Below are 16038 nucleotides of genomic sequence, written 5' to 3'. Positions count from 1 at the left end.
TGAGTCCATTCTGTGCTCAGACTATGGGACCTTCTCACAAAGGGTATATCCTCCTCCTCCTATGGTGGAGCTTCCCCTTGTCCTGGAACTGATCTGGTTTTGATGAGCAGTAGGAAGCAGGATGGCAGGATCCTCCTGCAGCTGGGAACTTAGCTTTAGAGGGAACCCTGGCTGGCAGGGCTGACTGTGCAGGGCCTCCCAAGGCAAGGGAGGCAAAGGAAAAGCCTCCCTGGGGAGAGGTTCTGAAATGTCCTTAAAAGAATGATCAGAAATACCTTCTGCAAGGGTGGGGATAATGTGCATGGCAAATGTTAGTGCTGGGCTTGTCTGTGTGGATTGATGCTAATTATATGCAATTTTTAATCATCAGAGGTTTTCTTTTGCCTTTCCTTGTGCACATCAGTCTGCACAGTGTGTGGCTTGAGCCTAGTTGTATAGCCAGAATAACGTGAGCCTGGACGGTGCATTTCCGTTTAGAACTTGAGCAGCTCTTGTCTGTACCCCGAGTTAAAAATGAATCCAGCTCATGAAAGGACCCAGCAAAAAAACCTACCCCTTCTTGGCCCAGGTATTTTGTTTCCACCTCTCTAAATGCCAACTTTTCTATACACTTGTGATTGGTTTTCATCTCTGAGGACAGTTCCCCGTGATCAAAAACAGCTTGGCCAGCCAGTGCTGGCTTCTCTGCGCCGTTTCACTGGAGATTCTGTTTCATTGGAGTATTGCTTTCTTGTGATAACATGCACTTTCCTCATTGCTCAAAGTGTGGGGGACCACTGCAGAGCCAGGCTTGCGTTGCCCAAGTCCTAGTACCAACCCTTCACTCTCAGGCATCCCGGTGGCGTTAGTAGTTTCATGATGTATAGAAACAAAGACCTTTCAAATGAAGAGCAGGCATTAAAATATCTACACACACAAGCAAACAGACTCCACAGGAGCTGCTGTCCTCCCACTTCATTTATCAAGGACCATACTGTCTTGAGCTTGCTATAACATAGACAGGTGACTGCTGGCAGAATAACACCACAAATACATACATCATCAAACACCGAGCTATTGTCATGAGGGCTACAGCATTGGGACTCAGCCTTTAAAATATTAGCTCAGTAACTTTAATATTGCAATCTGCAGAGTGCTCTGTAAAGGAGTGGTATTATGTAGGGGGTTCCTATTGGTAGGGATAGTCACAGTGACTTTCAGTTATGCAGCAGTTAGTGAACTATTGTATTTGCAGGAAAGGTGGGGGGACTCGAAACCAGTAGAGAAGAAGGCATGTGTCCTTTCACCCTGCCAGTCACAGTGTGGGACTGGATGTTATGTGCATGATGCCCTCATTCTGACCACTGCGTGTCACTCTTGAAGCTCGCTCAGAGGAGCTTGAGATCATGCCTGCCTCCGCAGAAAGCTTCTAAGACAGTCCTGTACGGAATGAAAAATCCTGCCAGAGTCTTTCCAGAGTAGCAGTCAGGTCTCTGACAAGTACAAAGGGAAATAGACTGTCTAGTAAGTAATTAGCCTGGATCATTTTGGCTAGGAAGCAGTCAATCTCTAGAACACATCATTTGAGACAACTGAATTCTTCAGCAAGCTGCTTTGTGACAGATGTAGTCAGGACTCTCTTTAGAGAGCGAGGTAACTTGTCTGCCCAGATGGGATGAGAGCATCTGACAGCATAGGAAAGTGTTAACAAGCCCCGTTGTTTCCTCTGGCATGTTGTTGCATCTGTGTGTTGTATTTGCTTCATTAGAAAGTGCTATTTTATTAATAATCTTCATATCACTTAACTTTCCAGCAGAACTTGGAAATAAATCAGTCCTTTCTTGGGCTTGCTAGGATCCTGCTTTTCTCTGCTTCAGGGAGCCTTAACACTTATTGAAATCCATAATGATTAATGAGGTCTTTCCAAAGCTTCATATTTTCAAAGCATTTTGCAAACATTAATTAGTTATGGTTAACAAGAGCCTGAGGCTGCTTTGCATTAAAGTACCCGACTGCTCTTTCCTGTGCACACTTCCACGCAAGTGGGAGGGATACCCTCTCATTTGAAAGTCCATTCAGTGCTTGCACAAGGCACTAGTGGCTCCTGTCCTCCTTGCTACCTAGGCAAAAACTTCCCTAATGTTTTACCAGCCTACCCAAATGTCCTCAACACCCCAAGACTCTCTGGCTGTAACTCTTAGACATCCCCATTCCTGACATCTTTTTCTCTAAGCAGGGGAAAAAAATCAAAAGGAGCGTCATGGGCTGCAGCAGCTGGTGTGTGTTCGATAGGTCACTTCAGCCAGCTGGCAAAATTTAGAGTAGTCTTGAGGTTGCTCTAACTTGAGGGGATGGAGAGAATTGAACCTTAGACTCCATGGCAGCCATCCAACTCTGCTATATCCAGAGCCCCAGCCCCTGAAGTCTGTTTGCAGGTACAGGCTGTCATCTCTGATCTCGTGCATCTGTGAGAGAAGGCATTTCACCCACCCTGTGTTCAGTCTCCCAGAAAGGTGCAGTTTTTGTTATTTCAAAAAGACTGGGGAACAGGGTTGTGATGTAAACATTGATCAACTAAGGACAGAGCTTAAACCCCTAAATTCTCTTGGTGTAGGTTGCCAAGCTGCTTTCAACTGTTGGCTTTGATTGGGGCCGAAATGGAGCCAGTGACTTAGCTATGAATGCTCAGTCTTGCCAGCTACTTCATCCTCTCGTTCCAGCTGTTAATTATTCAGTAGTTCTCATTCCAGAAGAACGAGTCAGTCCTTTGAAATGTTTCTCTTCATTAACATAGGGTTTCAAGGAAAGATTAGGAAAAATGTTCATAATAGCATGCAAACTCTAAATAGAAATCTTCATCTCCCAATGCCAACAGTCCCTGGCTGCTTAGCGAGCAAGTCATTTGTAGATATTGGGATTTTTTTTTTGTGTGCATGTTTAGAAAAGTAGAAAAGTAAAAAATTAGTTTCTAGCCAGGAATAGCAAAAGCCCAGAGCCAAATTACCATCTTCTCCACACCATTTTAGTCCGATTATGTACGTGCATGACGCACATCTTTGCTCACTTGTCTTGACGTACAAGCAACTACTCCCATGCGATTTAAGCAACTCATGTGTATAAATCCCCATAGTACCTGCAAATACACAGTAGCACATGTGAAGAGTTGGTTGCGGATACTTTAAGATGCAGACCCTTCAGCCGCCCCACTGAAGATGGTCACGTTGTTTCATAGCAGCAAGCCAAGGAATTTGTCCTTGCATCAGGTGAATATACACCAGGGCATCATCGCAGAGAATTGCACTTCATGTCCTAGCACAAGGTTGTCCAAGTGGTGGCCCACAGGCTGCATCCCAAGGGATGAACTTGCAACCCCCCACGGTCCTGGTTTGGGCCCCACTGCCAGCACTGCTGTGGCCACTGCTGACCTCTATCCCCCTTCCTCCTCCAGCTTCCACTTCTTGTTCCTACCCCTGAGGGTGGTTGTAGGTAACCTACAGGGCTGAGAGAGCCTGTTAATAGGAGGCTCGGGGTAAGGGGGGACTTGGGGACATGCAGAACAGGACCACTGGCACAGAGCAGCATGGGTGGGGGGGGTGTAACATGGTGGGGATCCCTGCTGCACATCATGGCAAGCAATGGGGGAGGGGGTGTATGTGGCCCCCGGCACCTTAGAAGCTGGACAGTCCTGTCATAGCAAATTAGTGAATTAAATCTATGGTCCAATACAATGATCGGAGTGTGTGCTTTGTGCTCCCACGCCCTGCAAAACACAAGAGCAGCGGTTGAAAACAATCTCGTCCTTATCTGCTAGTTTTCAAATGGATAAACGTTTTCTATTTTGAGAGGTGGGGAAAGGGTGGAAGCAGGAGGAAGTGGAAACTATCCTCCGTCACAGAAACCTTGGGTTGAACTTGGCATCTGTGTTCAAAGACCACAAGCAATGGCGGGGAATTCATGTTCTTTGCTTACCAGCTGTTGGGGGAACTTCTAATCAGCTGCAAACTCAGCACTGCCCAGGCAATGTTTGACTTCTCTGAAAGACCTGGCAGTGGCCACTTACTGGGATGTTCTGGGTTTGAACTGCCAATAGTTTTTTCAGCATTCATCGTACCTTGTCTGGTAGTGTTTTCTTCTATGAAAGCAAATTTAAGTGGGGGAAAAAACCTCCCTTATTTGGTCCCAACTTCATTCCCTCCAAGGATAGAGCTCTGTCTTCTACTTCTGTGCAGGAGTAAGGTGCTAAGATCTTTACGTAAAGAGGCAGAGGTCCATTAGGGTGGCCATTGGTCCTGTTTTATACCGGACTGACCTGTTTTTAAACCCTTTGTCCCCTGTCCTTTTCTAAATGAAGAATGCAAAAAGTCCCGTTTTTTCAGTCTATTGGTGGAAACGCACGTCAATCATTTGTCCGTGCAATTCTGTTGGCTGTGCCTAGAGGTAGGGCGGTGCACAGCCAGGAGGAGCAGGGTTCCCAGCTAGCCAGGGAGGGAGGTGGCCTTTTTGCAGTGGCCCTGCCCCTTGCTGCTGATTGGCCAATGGGTCATGTGGCCTCATCCCTCGCTACTGATTGGCCAAGGAGGCAGCAGCCCTGCCCCTCACCTGAGTGGCTGGGGGGGCTGGTGGTCCTCTCCCCCTCACCAAGGGGATGTCCTGTATTCTGGGGATGCATCAGTGGCCACCCTGAGGCCCACTAATACCACTTTGTACATCTGTGTGTTGGGGCTGAAGACCCAGCCTAGGATCTGAACCCACAGCTGTCACCCTGGCAGCTTCCTCAAACTGACATTGTTTTGCGTTGGGTTAAAATTGCCGGACGGGTTCAGCTGGACTATGCAGAGCTTGAATGTGGCATATCCTCTTTGGCTATGACAACATGGCACAAGGCAGTGCATTTCTGAGCTGTGCCCTGCCGACTCTGCGGGCATGGGCTTCAAGACCAGAAGTGGCATCACCATGCTAACGCAGCCGCAGGGCTTTTGCTTTGGGAGGTAACTGTGTGGCAGTGATTTGCATGTCTCAGCCCAGAACTGTCTTGTGCCTCTTATTACTTCCAAGGCTCGACCTAGTGCTTACAATTCACCAGTTAAAGATCACAAGTAATTCCCTAAACTATCCCCTAATGGTACGGTCTTTTTTCGTGCCCCGAGATGAATATGGCGCTATTGTATTATGCAAGTAAAACCCCTCTCTGTGTTACTGTTATACAGTCTAGTGTACCCAGCTCTTTGTATGGCACATGGTAAGAGGAAGTTCATAACTTATTTTCCACATGCATTGACACACAATTATGAGGTAGAATTATTATTTTATTTTTTTACAGCATGCAGGGAATGTTTAAAAGCTTCCATGGCAGAGGCATATTTATGACAGGCCAAAAATCCTTGTAACTTGTTACAGCCAGGAAAAACAACAACCCATAAATGGATTAGAACATAATGTCTGATGAGAACTATGAAAGCGATTATAGAACCACAAAAATGAGTGTGCTAAAAACTGAAATCATAGAATAATCCTCCAAAGGGCAATTGCTCCCTGGTCCATTTATAATGGTAATGCGTTCAGCTTTTGTTTTAGCCCAACTTGGAGTCACTGCCTCCCTGAAAATCTCTTGACTCACCTTCTAAAAAGATACTAGAGATGTTGGGGGGGAAGGGGAATAGGCTTGACAAAACCAGGTCATTTCATTGGCAAGAGCAGAGGAGGAGGAGCAATTCTGCTTCAAATGCAGAGCTTAACTTCAGGAATGCTGCTGCACTCCCGGTAATGCCATCACAACGTCACCCTAGGTGATGAAATAAAAGGAGAAAGGGCCTGACCAAGCAGCCAGTGCTTTTATCTCTGTGCAGCAGTGTGCCCTGTACTTCATGAAGCGTGTGTGTGCACGCGCACACTAAACATCCCTAGCACTGCCCCATTCTGGTCCGGACTTTATAGCCAGGCCTACACAGGGTCGGGATAGTGATGCCAGGAGTAAGCAGGGGTAAAAGAGGTGCAGTGTTTTCATTCTCTCCAAAATAAAAACCTCACAGAAAACTCAGAGCCCTCTTAAAGGAGACTGAAGCCAGGTACCCTTGTTGCACTGAGACGCCCATCCTGTGGGAGCTCCCAAGCAGTGGAGCTATGAGGTCTTATAACCCAAAACAAGCATGGCTTTCTCACGGGCAGGTCTTGTCTTACCAACCTCGTTTTCTTTTACAATCAGGTGACTCACCACCTGGATAAGGGAGAGGAGGTTGACATTATATACCTTTGACTTCTAAAAAGCTTTCGATCTGGTATCCCACGATGTTCTCATGAGAAAATTGGAAAACCAGCGGTGTCCCACAGAGGTCGGTGCTTGGTCCAGTGCTTTTCTACATCTTTATCAATGATTTGGGTGTGGGGTGAAGAGCTCGCTGGCCAAGTTTGCGGATGACACCAAGTTATGGGAAAGGATGGTCACGCTTGAAGATAGGTTGCAGATGCAGGTGGACCAAGACAGGCTGGCAAGTCGGGCAGACCGAAACCAGATGAAGTTCAACATTGAGAAATGTAAAGTGCTCCATCTGGGGATGAGCAACCCTCTGCACACCTACAGGCTTGGCAGCACCAACCTGACCAGCGCTACAAATGAAAGGGACCCAGGGGTAATAACTGACCACAGTATGAACATGAGCCGGCAGTGCGACACTGTAGCCAGCAGGGCCAACAATACCCTGGCATGCATCAATCAATGCATCTCCAGGAAACCCAAAGAAGTGATTCTCCCACTCTACGTGGCATCGGTGAGATCGCAGCTGGAGCACTGCATCCAGTTCTGGGCACTGCACTTTAACAAGGACGTGGTAAAGCTTGAGAGAGTCCAGAGAAGAGCAACCTATATGATCAGAGACTTGTGTGGCAAGCCATGCGAGGAAAGGCTGAGGGATCTGGGACTTTTCAGCCTGAAAAAGAGAAGGCTGAGAAGGGACTTGGTAGCAGCTTGCCACTACATCGGGGGCATGCATCATGGGCTTGGTGAACAACTGTTCACCAGGGCACCCGAGGGGAAAACCAGGAGTAATGGTCTCAAACTCCTGGAAGACCATTTCAGGCTCAACATTAGGAAAAACTTCTTCACAACTAGGGTGTCCAGACTGTGGAATAAGCTCCCTCCAGAGGTGGTGCAATCACCTACCCTGGAAATCTTCAAGAGGAGACTGGACGGTCACCTTACTGGGGGTACCTGCTTTCTTGTTTGGTAGAGGGGACTGGACCCAATGATCTTCCAAGGTTCCTTCCAGCTTTACAGTCCATGAATCTGTAATATGAGTCTGTGGGCCTCACAAAGCACAATGCCCTACCGGGGACATCCCTAATCCCCCTGAAGTGTGAGGGAATTGCCTTGGAGATACCTGCTTTGCCTCCTACCTTGCCACGCTGCCTCCCTTGCAGACGCTTACAGTTACCACAGGCATTTTCTCAAGTATCCTTGAATGCAATAAGGGTGTTAGGCCCCAAGGAGTAGTGTTACTGTGTACAATGCATCTCCTGCCATTTGATTTCTCCTTTTCCTTGTATTGTTGAGCATCCAGGTTCAATGCATGTTGGAGTTTCTCCAATATAAATGCATTTAATGAAACAGATCCAAGAGTATGGAAGGCAAGCAGGTGGGAAAGGGGGAAGCTAAGGAACAGACAGTGAGGAGTGGGAAGGGATGACTGACACAGGGCTCACTGTTTATCACACACCAAAGCATAATACTGGCAGCAGATATGAATAGAAGGGCTTATAAGTAGCCTAGTGTTTGTCTAATGTCCCTACATCATTCAGTCTCATTACCGTTGTCACTGCCAACAGTAGCCAAAAATGTAATAAAATAATTATGGTAATGGTGGAGTGATGTTTGTAGCCATGATGGTCCAAGAATTATGCAAGAGGAAGTATTTTGTGAGTGATGTCTTTTGTTGGACCAGCAGCATGGTGAGGATAATGTTAGACAAGTTTTTGAATGCACAGCCTTCTTCATCAGACCTTTATTACTGAAAGCTTGTCTAACTTTACTCCATCTGTGCAGTTGGTCCAATAAAAGATATCCCCAAGGAAATTCTTGTCTATCACAAAATAGTGATATATTTGCAAGCAGGAATGGACCTATAATCTCTATCTTGTGATTATAAAAATGTAAAATGCTGATCACTTTACACATACGTACCACAGCAGAGATGCTGCACTAGACTTATTGTGCTGCAGTGTCTTGCCCATCTATTCCATCACCACAGCCCCATCCAGCATGGTAAAATACATGACGCAGAGAGGGACATGTGCTCAGGGTTCAAATAAGCCCTCATGCTCACCCCAGGTATCTCCTCAGACCCAATAGGCAATGCAGGGAGGAAATTAAAACCATCAAATGCCAAATGTGGAAGCCCAGACAGGCCACTTCTCTTGACATCTTTGATTTTGATTGCAGTTTATCCCTTTTCAGTCATGTATTTTTATTGCAGCTCCTGGAAGATGAGACTTTATCTGTATTTGAATTGTGCAGTCCCAATGCCTAGACTCTTGCTGCCACATCACTGGTAGATCATAGAGTTTGTCAGATTAAAGCCTGCCATTTTTAATCTTGTATATTGTGGTGGGGTGGGGGGCATTGGGGGTGGGTATAGGTTTGTGGGGGGCTGTGGTTGTGTGGGTATGTAGGCTGTGGGGGAGATGTGGGTATGTGGGAGGGTTGTGGGGGGTGTGGATGTGGGGTGAGGGAGCATGTGGGTGTGTGCATGGATATGTGAGGTGTGGGGGGCTCTGTGTTGGGGGAGGGTGGCTGGACCACATGAGAATCTCAGCTTTCATTTGAAACAAATGTCTATCTTGCCTGGTGGTAGAGAATATCTTGAAAATGTTACCAGGAGTGCACTCCAGGGCTAAGTACAGACAGTCAAAAAGCCCGAGGCTGAATCAGTTCAATCTTTGCAGGTTGGTCTAAGCTGCATAGATAGAACCGATAAGCAAGCGAGCAGACATTCACTTTTGATTCAGGAAATGCAGCCACATGCCTGCAGTGGCGCAGGGCAGAAGCCGGGAGACGCTAGAGCACACCTTCCTACCTGGCTGGAGCAGATGGCTTGAGCCAAGGCTAGCCTGCCCACCCTGCAGTGGGAGGTTTGCAGGGGAGGTGCAAACAATGTTCCCTCTAAGGTGTAACGATCTGTGAGCGCGCCGCATCAGTCCATTCCCGAATTGGTCCCATGTCCTGCTTTTCGCGTGTGCCACTTCGGTCCGCCACAGAATATAACAACAAAAGATGAGTTTTTCTTTAACTTAAAGAAATAAGCTAAAACCCAATAGTTACACTTGGATTCAACTGTAAGGCCAATAACTGGAAGTCATGCCCGGGAAGAGCCCAGGCCCCTCCTGATGCGTGCCAGACAGCCAAGTGAGGGCATGTGGGTGGCCCCTGACAGGAAGATAAATGAGCTGTCTTGTTAAACTTCCGATGTCTGCCCCTTGGGCAAAATGTTTACCTTGGTGCCCAGCTCTCCCTGAAATCCTGGAGGAAGGACAGGCCTCAAGCACATACTTGGGAAATTCAGGGTCATGCCTGTTCCCGACCTTGCAGGCTTGCTACAGAAACCTTGACTTAAATTTGCACACTGTACCTCTGTCCTCTTCTGCGCTCCTGCTGTGACCCCCCATCTCCACGCATCTTGACTCTTTGAGGGTCTCCTTAAAGCCCTGCCATAAAGTCTATGCTTCTCAGTCTTATAAATGGTGCAACCATGTGGACTCCCGTGCTCAACTGCCCCACCTCGACAGTCACTGCACATACTTCTACATTCCCTTGCTGCAGCCTTTGAAAGTGGCATGGCGCCATGTGAGTCCTGCCACCGGGCAGACCAGGCAGTGAAGAGGCATATAGTGTTGGGGCTTGGGGCGAAGCTCTCCTGAAGGGGCTGGGGAGCAGTTCCCTGGAGCTGGTGGAGCCCACGCAGTACCCAGCTCTGCCTCAGCCCCAGTCCCCACCCCCACTGCACCTCGGGGAGGAGCCGCTGCCTGCCCCATGCCACTCTCCCTCCCTGTGGGGATGCCGGTGAGGAGTGGAGATGAGCGGAGTGGCCCCCCATGCAGCCTGGCAAGTGTCCCATTCTGCCCCAGTGCCTCCGCCCTGAGCTGCACTTGGGGGGCAGCACCTAACGCGTCCAGGAAGCCATAGTCCTGCTCCTCTCCAGGCAGGTGCACGGCATTAAAAAGTTAGTGCATGGAAAGATTTTTTTATTGTGCATGGCCGCACACGTGTGCAGCTTGAAGGGAACCTTGGGATGCTGGGGGACTGAGAGTCAACTTGAATCTGGAGGGGATCTGGGATAGAAGTTCAATAAACTGATTTAACCTAAATCAGTTAAGTCTGAAACTACATCCATGCAGGTTTATCTTAAACCAGTTTGGGTCATGTTTATGTGCACTGAACTTCTGTTGCGTTACAGATTTGAACCGGTTTCCCATCACTTGTACCAGTTTCTGTGTCATTTCCATCCCAGGCCCAGAGGCTCAAAGGGCAAATTAAAGGACCCCAAAATAAAGAAGTATTTTTTAACTTGTATTTTTGAGATCTAATTCCTCATTTCGGTGTGTTTGGCATTGGCACTTCTGAGAGAATGTCTCAGCGTAAAGTAATCAACTGTTGTGAGATGCCTCCGTCTTTTCCAACTAGGATTGCAGACTGTAAGGACTGCGGGGAATTCACCCGCTCTAGTTTCGTGTCCTTTTAATAACGCAGGCTCTACCCAGTTCAGAGGCTACCAGCACTTCCCTGTCACCAAGAAGTGATTCTCTCCTCTCTCTACGTTTTACCAGTTGTTTTGTTCTTGTTTTTCTCTCGGCCACACATTTGAGGCCAAGTGAATCCAGAGGCACAGGGAACAAGAACTTAGCCCTTCGCTCCCTTCCCTGAACTGCTTAGTTTTGAGAGACGTAACAAAAACTGCTGCCCCCCTCCCCACTTTGCAAGGGTATTGTGATTAATGGGAGTTGTGTAACGGTACCTAATTACACCCTGATCATGTAGTGTAAATTTAACTTGATTATTGTTACCCTGGGCGAACTCCACAGGAGATTAATTCCAATGATTCAATCAGGACAGAAAGCAACTGAGTCTGCAATAAGGAGAATCAAAATATTAGCATCCAGTAACATGCTGTACTCTGAAGCCCCGCGAGGCAGTGTCATATGTACAAAGATAACCACAGGTGTCAGCGCCAGGGTTACATTTCCACTACAATCTCACCCTCACAAAACTGGCTCAAACCCATTAGAGAGCCAGCAGGCTTCTGTGCTCTCGGTCTTAAAATCATTGAATAAGAAGCCTGGGAGAGGATTAGGACTTATATAAGAGCTTTATGCCTCTGCTGGTGCAATAGGATCTATACGTTGTTATGTGTACTCTTTACCCTATGTATCGGGTGTATGTATAAGTATATGAATGTCTAGCATATAATTAGAATAAGATATTTTGTTATGCCTCTGCTTGCAAACATAGGGCCCGATTGCGTGCTTACAGAAGCTGATGGAGGTTTGCCATTGATTTATTCAGAAGCAGGGCTGACTAAATAGACTTTTATTCTTCCCTGCAACGTGCTGAATTCTTCACCTCTGCTCCAACACAGTTGCTGAGGGATTCTCCATTTCTCTCTGCTCTCCCGAAATAGCAACACTCAATTCCTTAGGGGAAGAGGCGTCTTACCTGTGCTTGGTCAGAAACACAGGCTTCCTCCTGCCTCCCCAGAGATCTGTCTGTCATTAATCACAGCTGTCTGTCTGACAGCCAGGAATTGATTCCTGCAGCAGGTCTTCAGCCCACAGGGCCCTGAGGAGGGTGCTAAGAGGGCTGTCGGCGTGTGCCACATTTTCAACCTGTGTTTCTTAATTACAAGCAAAGAGAAAGTTTCTCACTCCTGTTTGCATGAATGGTCACATCAAACAGTACAGGAAAATCTAGGCCAAGCTGCTTTCTGCAGACTAAGGAACATTAAACTACTGCACTGTGTCCTTTCATAGCACCAATCTCTCTCCATAAATTTCAGGGACCTTTTGAACTTTTCTTTTTTTTGATACCGTGAAGCTTTCCCCTTTAATTAGCAGCCAAAACCCCACCTGGCCCTTCCCTCAGCCTCTCTGAGTGGCTGCTGTTGTAAGATGTGTCTGTGTGGGATGGGAAATGTGAATTATCTCTGAGTGGAAGTGCAATTGGTACATACTCATTGCCTACAGAAATGGTGCCAGTTATATAACTATCTCTATGAGTAATAAGGCAAAACTCTGTCAACTCTTCTGCAGGAGATTTCTGAAGGTTGCGTGCTTCTGGCTGATCCCGAGGTAAGTAGAGATTTTTATTTTCGGGGAGAGGGGGGTGGGATTATGAGCGTGTGTATTTTATGTTCCTGAAAAGGCACTTGAAAATGATACGTTAAGGTACACTGGCAAGCTGTCATTTAAGAGCTGCAGGCAAGCAAAATGATTGGAAGCGTGCCCCTCCAAACTTAATTTTTAACTTGCTTATTTTAAGACGCTTTCCTGCTCTTTGATGAGGAATCAATCCACACCTTAGTAATATTTTGGCTTCCTACAGAACAAACACGCAGCTGGGGCATGTCATTGTGAGCTTTGCAGAATTTGATCTTTGTCTTAAATTGCTATCCGTTAACTACGATGGTTGTAGTAATATTTTCAGAAAGCAGTATGTGTAGGGAGGGGAAATTACTGCTGGCAATAATCGTTGCAAGGCAGGGAGGGCATTAAGAATTTATACTGCTCGCGTTTTGCTATCACAGTTTGCACCTGTGACAACCCAGGAACTTTGCAGTTCTTTTGGTAAGTTGAAATGTGATGAAAAATATCAGAGAAACTGATTTCAGCATGTTCTGGGTTTGTCTGTGCCGTACTGCTGTTTCCTTTTCTGCTGGCAGGAACAGCTAATGTTTGCTGTGTGCTCTTTCAGGGTTACCCTATGAAGCCCGCATTTTGATAAGCACTTAGCAATCCCTAATTGCAGCAAGATGCAAATTCAAAGCGGCTTGTAATAATGAAAGGAGCCCATGCAATTCTGTGTGTGGTGTAGTGGAGTAGCCTGATGCATTAAAGCTCTGAGTATGTTGCGGGGGGGGGATCATTGCGTCTCTTGCAAAAGTGTTTTTTATCCATGCAAGCCTTGTTAGGCATAGTGGGATGTACGTCCAGGGGCAGAGTAGGAGGAATGCAAGTCCAGAGGAGTCAACAGGTGAGGAACAGAAGTGAAATAAATCTTTAAGAAGTAAAGATGTCTGAGCTGTTCCTAAACAGAAGTGAGTTTCTCTGAAATATTGGGGGTCGCATTCAGAGCATCCCCAGGCAACATCCATGGCATTGCAAGGGGCATGTGGTCTTAATATGAGCCATGCATCAGAAAATTCTCTATGTACTGGGCACAAGGTGGCATCCCTCAGGACTAGGCGGCCCTTCGTTTTCAGGCTCTCTTTGTTGTTTTAAGCCATTTGCTTGTTGCTGGTGTGAAATTCCCTTTCCTTTTGTTCTTGCCTCTCCTTCCTCGTATTATTCCTGTAGTACAGAGTAAGAACACAGCGCTCGGTCCAAATTCAGATTCTGCCTTCCTGCTCAGGGGTAGTGGCCTCTGGTGCTAGTGATTCCTGTAGCTTGTGGGCTGAAACATATGTTCCACATATGGGCCCCAGTCCTGACTGATGAAGAGAGCCTCACCTGAGGAGCTTGGCACTGTTGGCACCCAAGCCACTTGTCTTCAGCAAGCTAGTGAAATTCACTGCCATTTAAAGAGTCGACTCCCGTGGCTGTGCATCCCTTAAATCCCAGTTAAGCCCTCTGAATTGGTGTATGCTTCCTGTGCTGGACTGTAAAGAGTGCAAGGGTGGATATATCATCCACTCACTAGAAATGGCTGGTTGGGTCCACAACGATGAGTATAAAGGGTAGCAACTTAACTTACTGGGGAGTATTGAGGCATCTGGTTGAGCCAACCCAGTTTTGAAATGCTGGACATAGAGGGAGCGGGGGCACCTTTCACTTCCAGGAGCCGCTTCAAGAATGTGGCAGCAGTGGCGGTGCCAGACGGTAGGCTGCCGTTCCCAGATTCACCCCTCATGGAGGCTTTCAAGACCAATGTGAAGTAGCAAATCTCTTCCACCAGCATGAAATCCCTAAAGGAGAAATTGGTGAGCTGTTGTGCAGACATTCAAGAATATTCAAGTCTGTCTTTCCAGATTATTACCATAGAAGGTCAAACGCAACTTAAATGAGATCCTGATGAAGACTGTGAGAAGGCAGAAGAGCTCATGCTTTGATCTGTTTCCAAAATCTCCTGCTTCCTAAACCAGAGTTGCCACAAATCTGAGTGCTTCTGTCCTTTTAGATCAAGCACTGTTCTCTCTAGAGATGGAGCTGGATCTCTTTGCACCCTTGGAGAATGACGGGAGAGAGTCAGCTACCTTCCCGTTTCACTTACTTCGCTCTTTAAGACTTGCAACCTAAGAAATTCTGAATGAAACGTGACTGCCGGCAGGATTGCTCTACACTAGAAATGCCATCTGGCTTTTGGGCTCCCTCCCCTAACTCCCACTTCTGTTGTATTAAGTGTAAGCTAATGTAGTCTGCAAAGCATCATCAGCATCTGCAAAGCTAACTTATTATCCTCAGTCAGATCCTCCCTTACGGTGTCCTTTGCCTATCCAAATGTACCCCTAATGTACTTCATTGCTTATCTCACTGCCCAATATTGTCTTGTTTCTTTGGACTCTCCTGTCAGCTTTTAGTCATCGTTTCTTGTCTGGGAGTTGCTTTGCAAGTACTTTGGGGCAGGGGCCATCATTTTGTTCATTGTTTTGTACGGTGCCTAGCACCAAGGAGACCCTATGTGTAGACCCTATGGGAATATATGATACGGAAATCTCAGTGCCCTTATCATTTCTAACTGCCCTGCAAAGGGGCCCCAGTAACACGTCATCTTGCTTCATGCTAGAACTGCATCAAAAAAAGAATGTCATTGTTGGAAACTCCAGCAAAAAAAAAAAAAGACCTTTTGAACACTTCAACCCAAAATGTAGTCAGTTTGTTCTCTTTCATTTCTATGTTATCTCTGTTTTTTCCATCATACTCAAAAGTACATCTCACAGACCAGAGCAGCAGCATTCTTTGGGGAAATGATCGCATTTACCTATTCTGCAAAAATGTTTTCTGTTAGCTTATGGGCAGCACCATACTTAGACTCCTAGTGGCCCTGGGCAAACTTTTAGTATTGGGCTCCCCTTCGTCTGAGAGAATGATGATAATAATTTTTTAAAATACCATTTTCAGGCCCCTTTTCTGTCTGGGCCCCAGGAAGCCACTGGGTTTGCCCATGCCTGTGTCCGGTCTGCTCGTAGGTAGAATTCATTTGCTGCTGCCTTTTTTGTCAGAAGAACAGGTGAGAGCTCTGCCTTTTGAAACAAATTTGCAAACAGGAAGAAGCAGTTTTTGAAGGTCTTCACTTCCCTCAGCAGAAAATGTGCAGACGGAAATCTGGCATAGTGGACGCATCTCTGTCTTGTGGCCACCTCTAGAGCCTTCAGCAGATGGCTTCCCAGCCAACCTATAACCTGGTCTGAGCTGCATGGCATCCTGGCCATGTTTCCAGTGCATTAATCACACTCTGCCTTGCAAACTTCTCTGCAGCAGCTGAGCCCCTGTGCGAGCCCACACGGATTGGAGTGGGAAGCTGTAGATGCTTAAACAGCAGATGTTCAGCTTTGCATTAGACCTGTGGTTTAAGATTATCATGCAGCATTGCAGGACTTATTGAACATGGACCCTGAGACAGGGCTGCTCATATTGGGGCCAAACCCACCCAAAAAAGAGAGCTCATCCAGTCACATTCAGAATGGTCCTGTTTGAGGCCCTAAACTGCTCCCTGAGTACCATGGGTTTGAGTCCAGGTTCTCTGACAGACCCATTGTGTGACGCTGAGTAAGACATTCTCTCTCTGTCGCAGTTGCCAGCCCATAAAACATGGTTACTTTTCACACCCTTTCTTCCTTGTCTATTTAAACGCTACCATCTACA

General features: G+C 46.9%; 1 protein-coding gene across 1 annotated transcript in view; it reads left to right on the top strand.

Annotated features, from left to right (window-relative positions):
* Positions 1 to 12040: 12040 nt before the first annotated feature.
* PASD1 (PAS domain containing repressor 1) overlaps positions 12041 to 16038 on the top strand; it is a 137905-nt gene continuing 133907 nt past the window's right edge. The window contains exon 1 of the mRNA XM_059732864.1: positions 12041 to 12309. Within this exon, the coding sequence (XP_059588847.1) occupies positions 12233 to 12309 (77 nt within the window). The 5' untranslated portion in view covers positions 12041 to 12232. The remainder of the gene's footprint in view (positions 12310 to 16038) is intronic.

This window comes from Alligator mississippiensis, chromosome 8 (assembly GCF_030867095.1).
Source record: "Alligator mississippiensis isolate rAllMis1 chromosome 8, rAllMis1, whole genome shotgun sequence".
In the NCBI taxonomy this organism is placed as follows: Eukaryota; Metazoa; Chordata; order Crocodylia; family Alligatoridae; genus Alligator; species Alligator mississippiensis.
The sequence above is the reverse complement of the archived record's forward strand: the minus strand, read 5'-3'. Positions and strand labels throughout refer to the sequence as shown.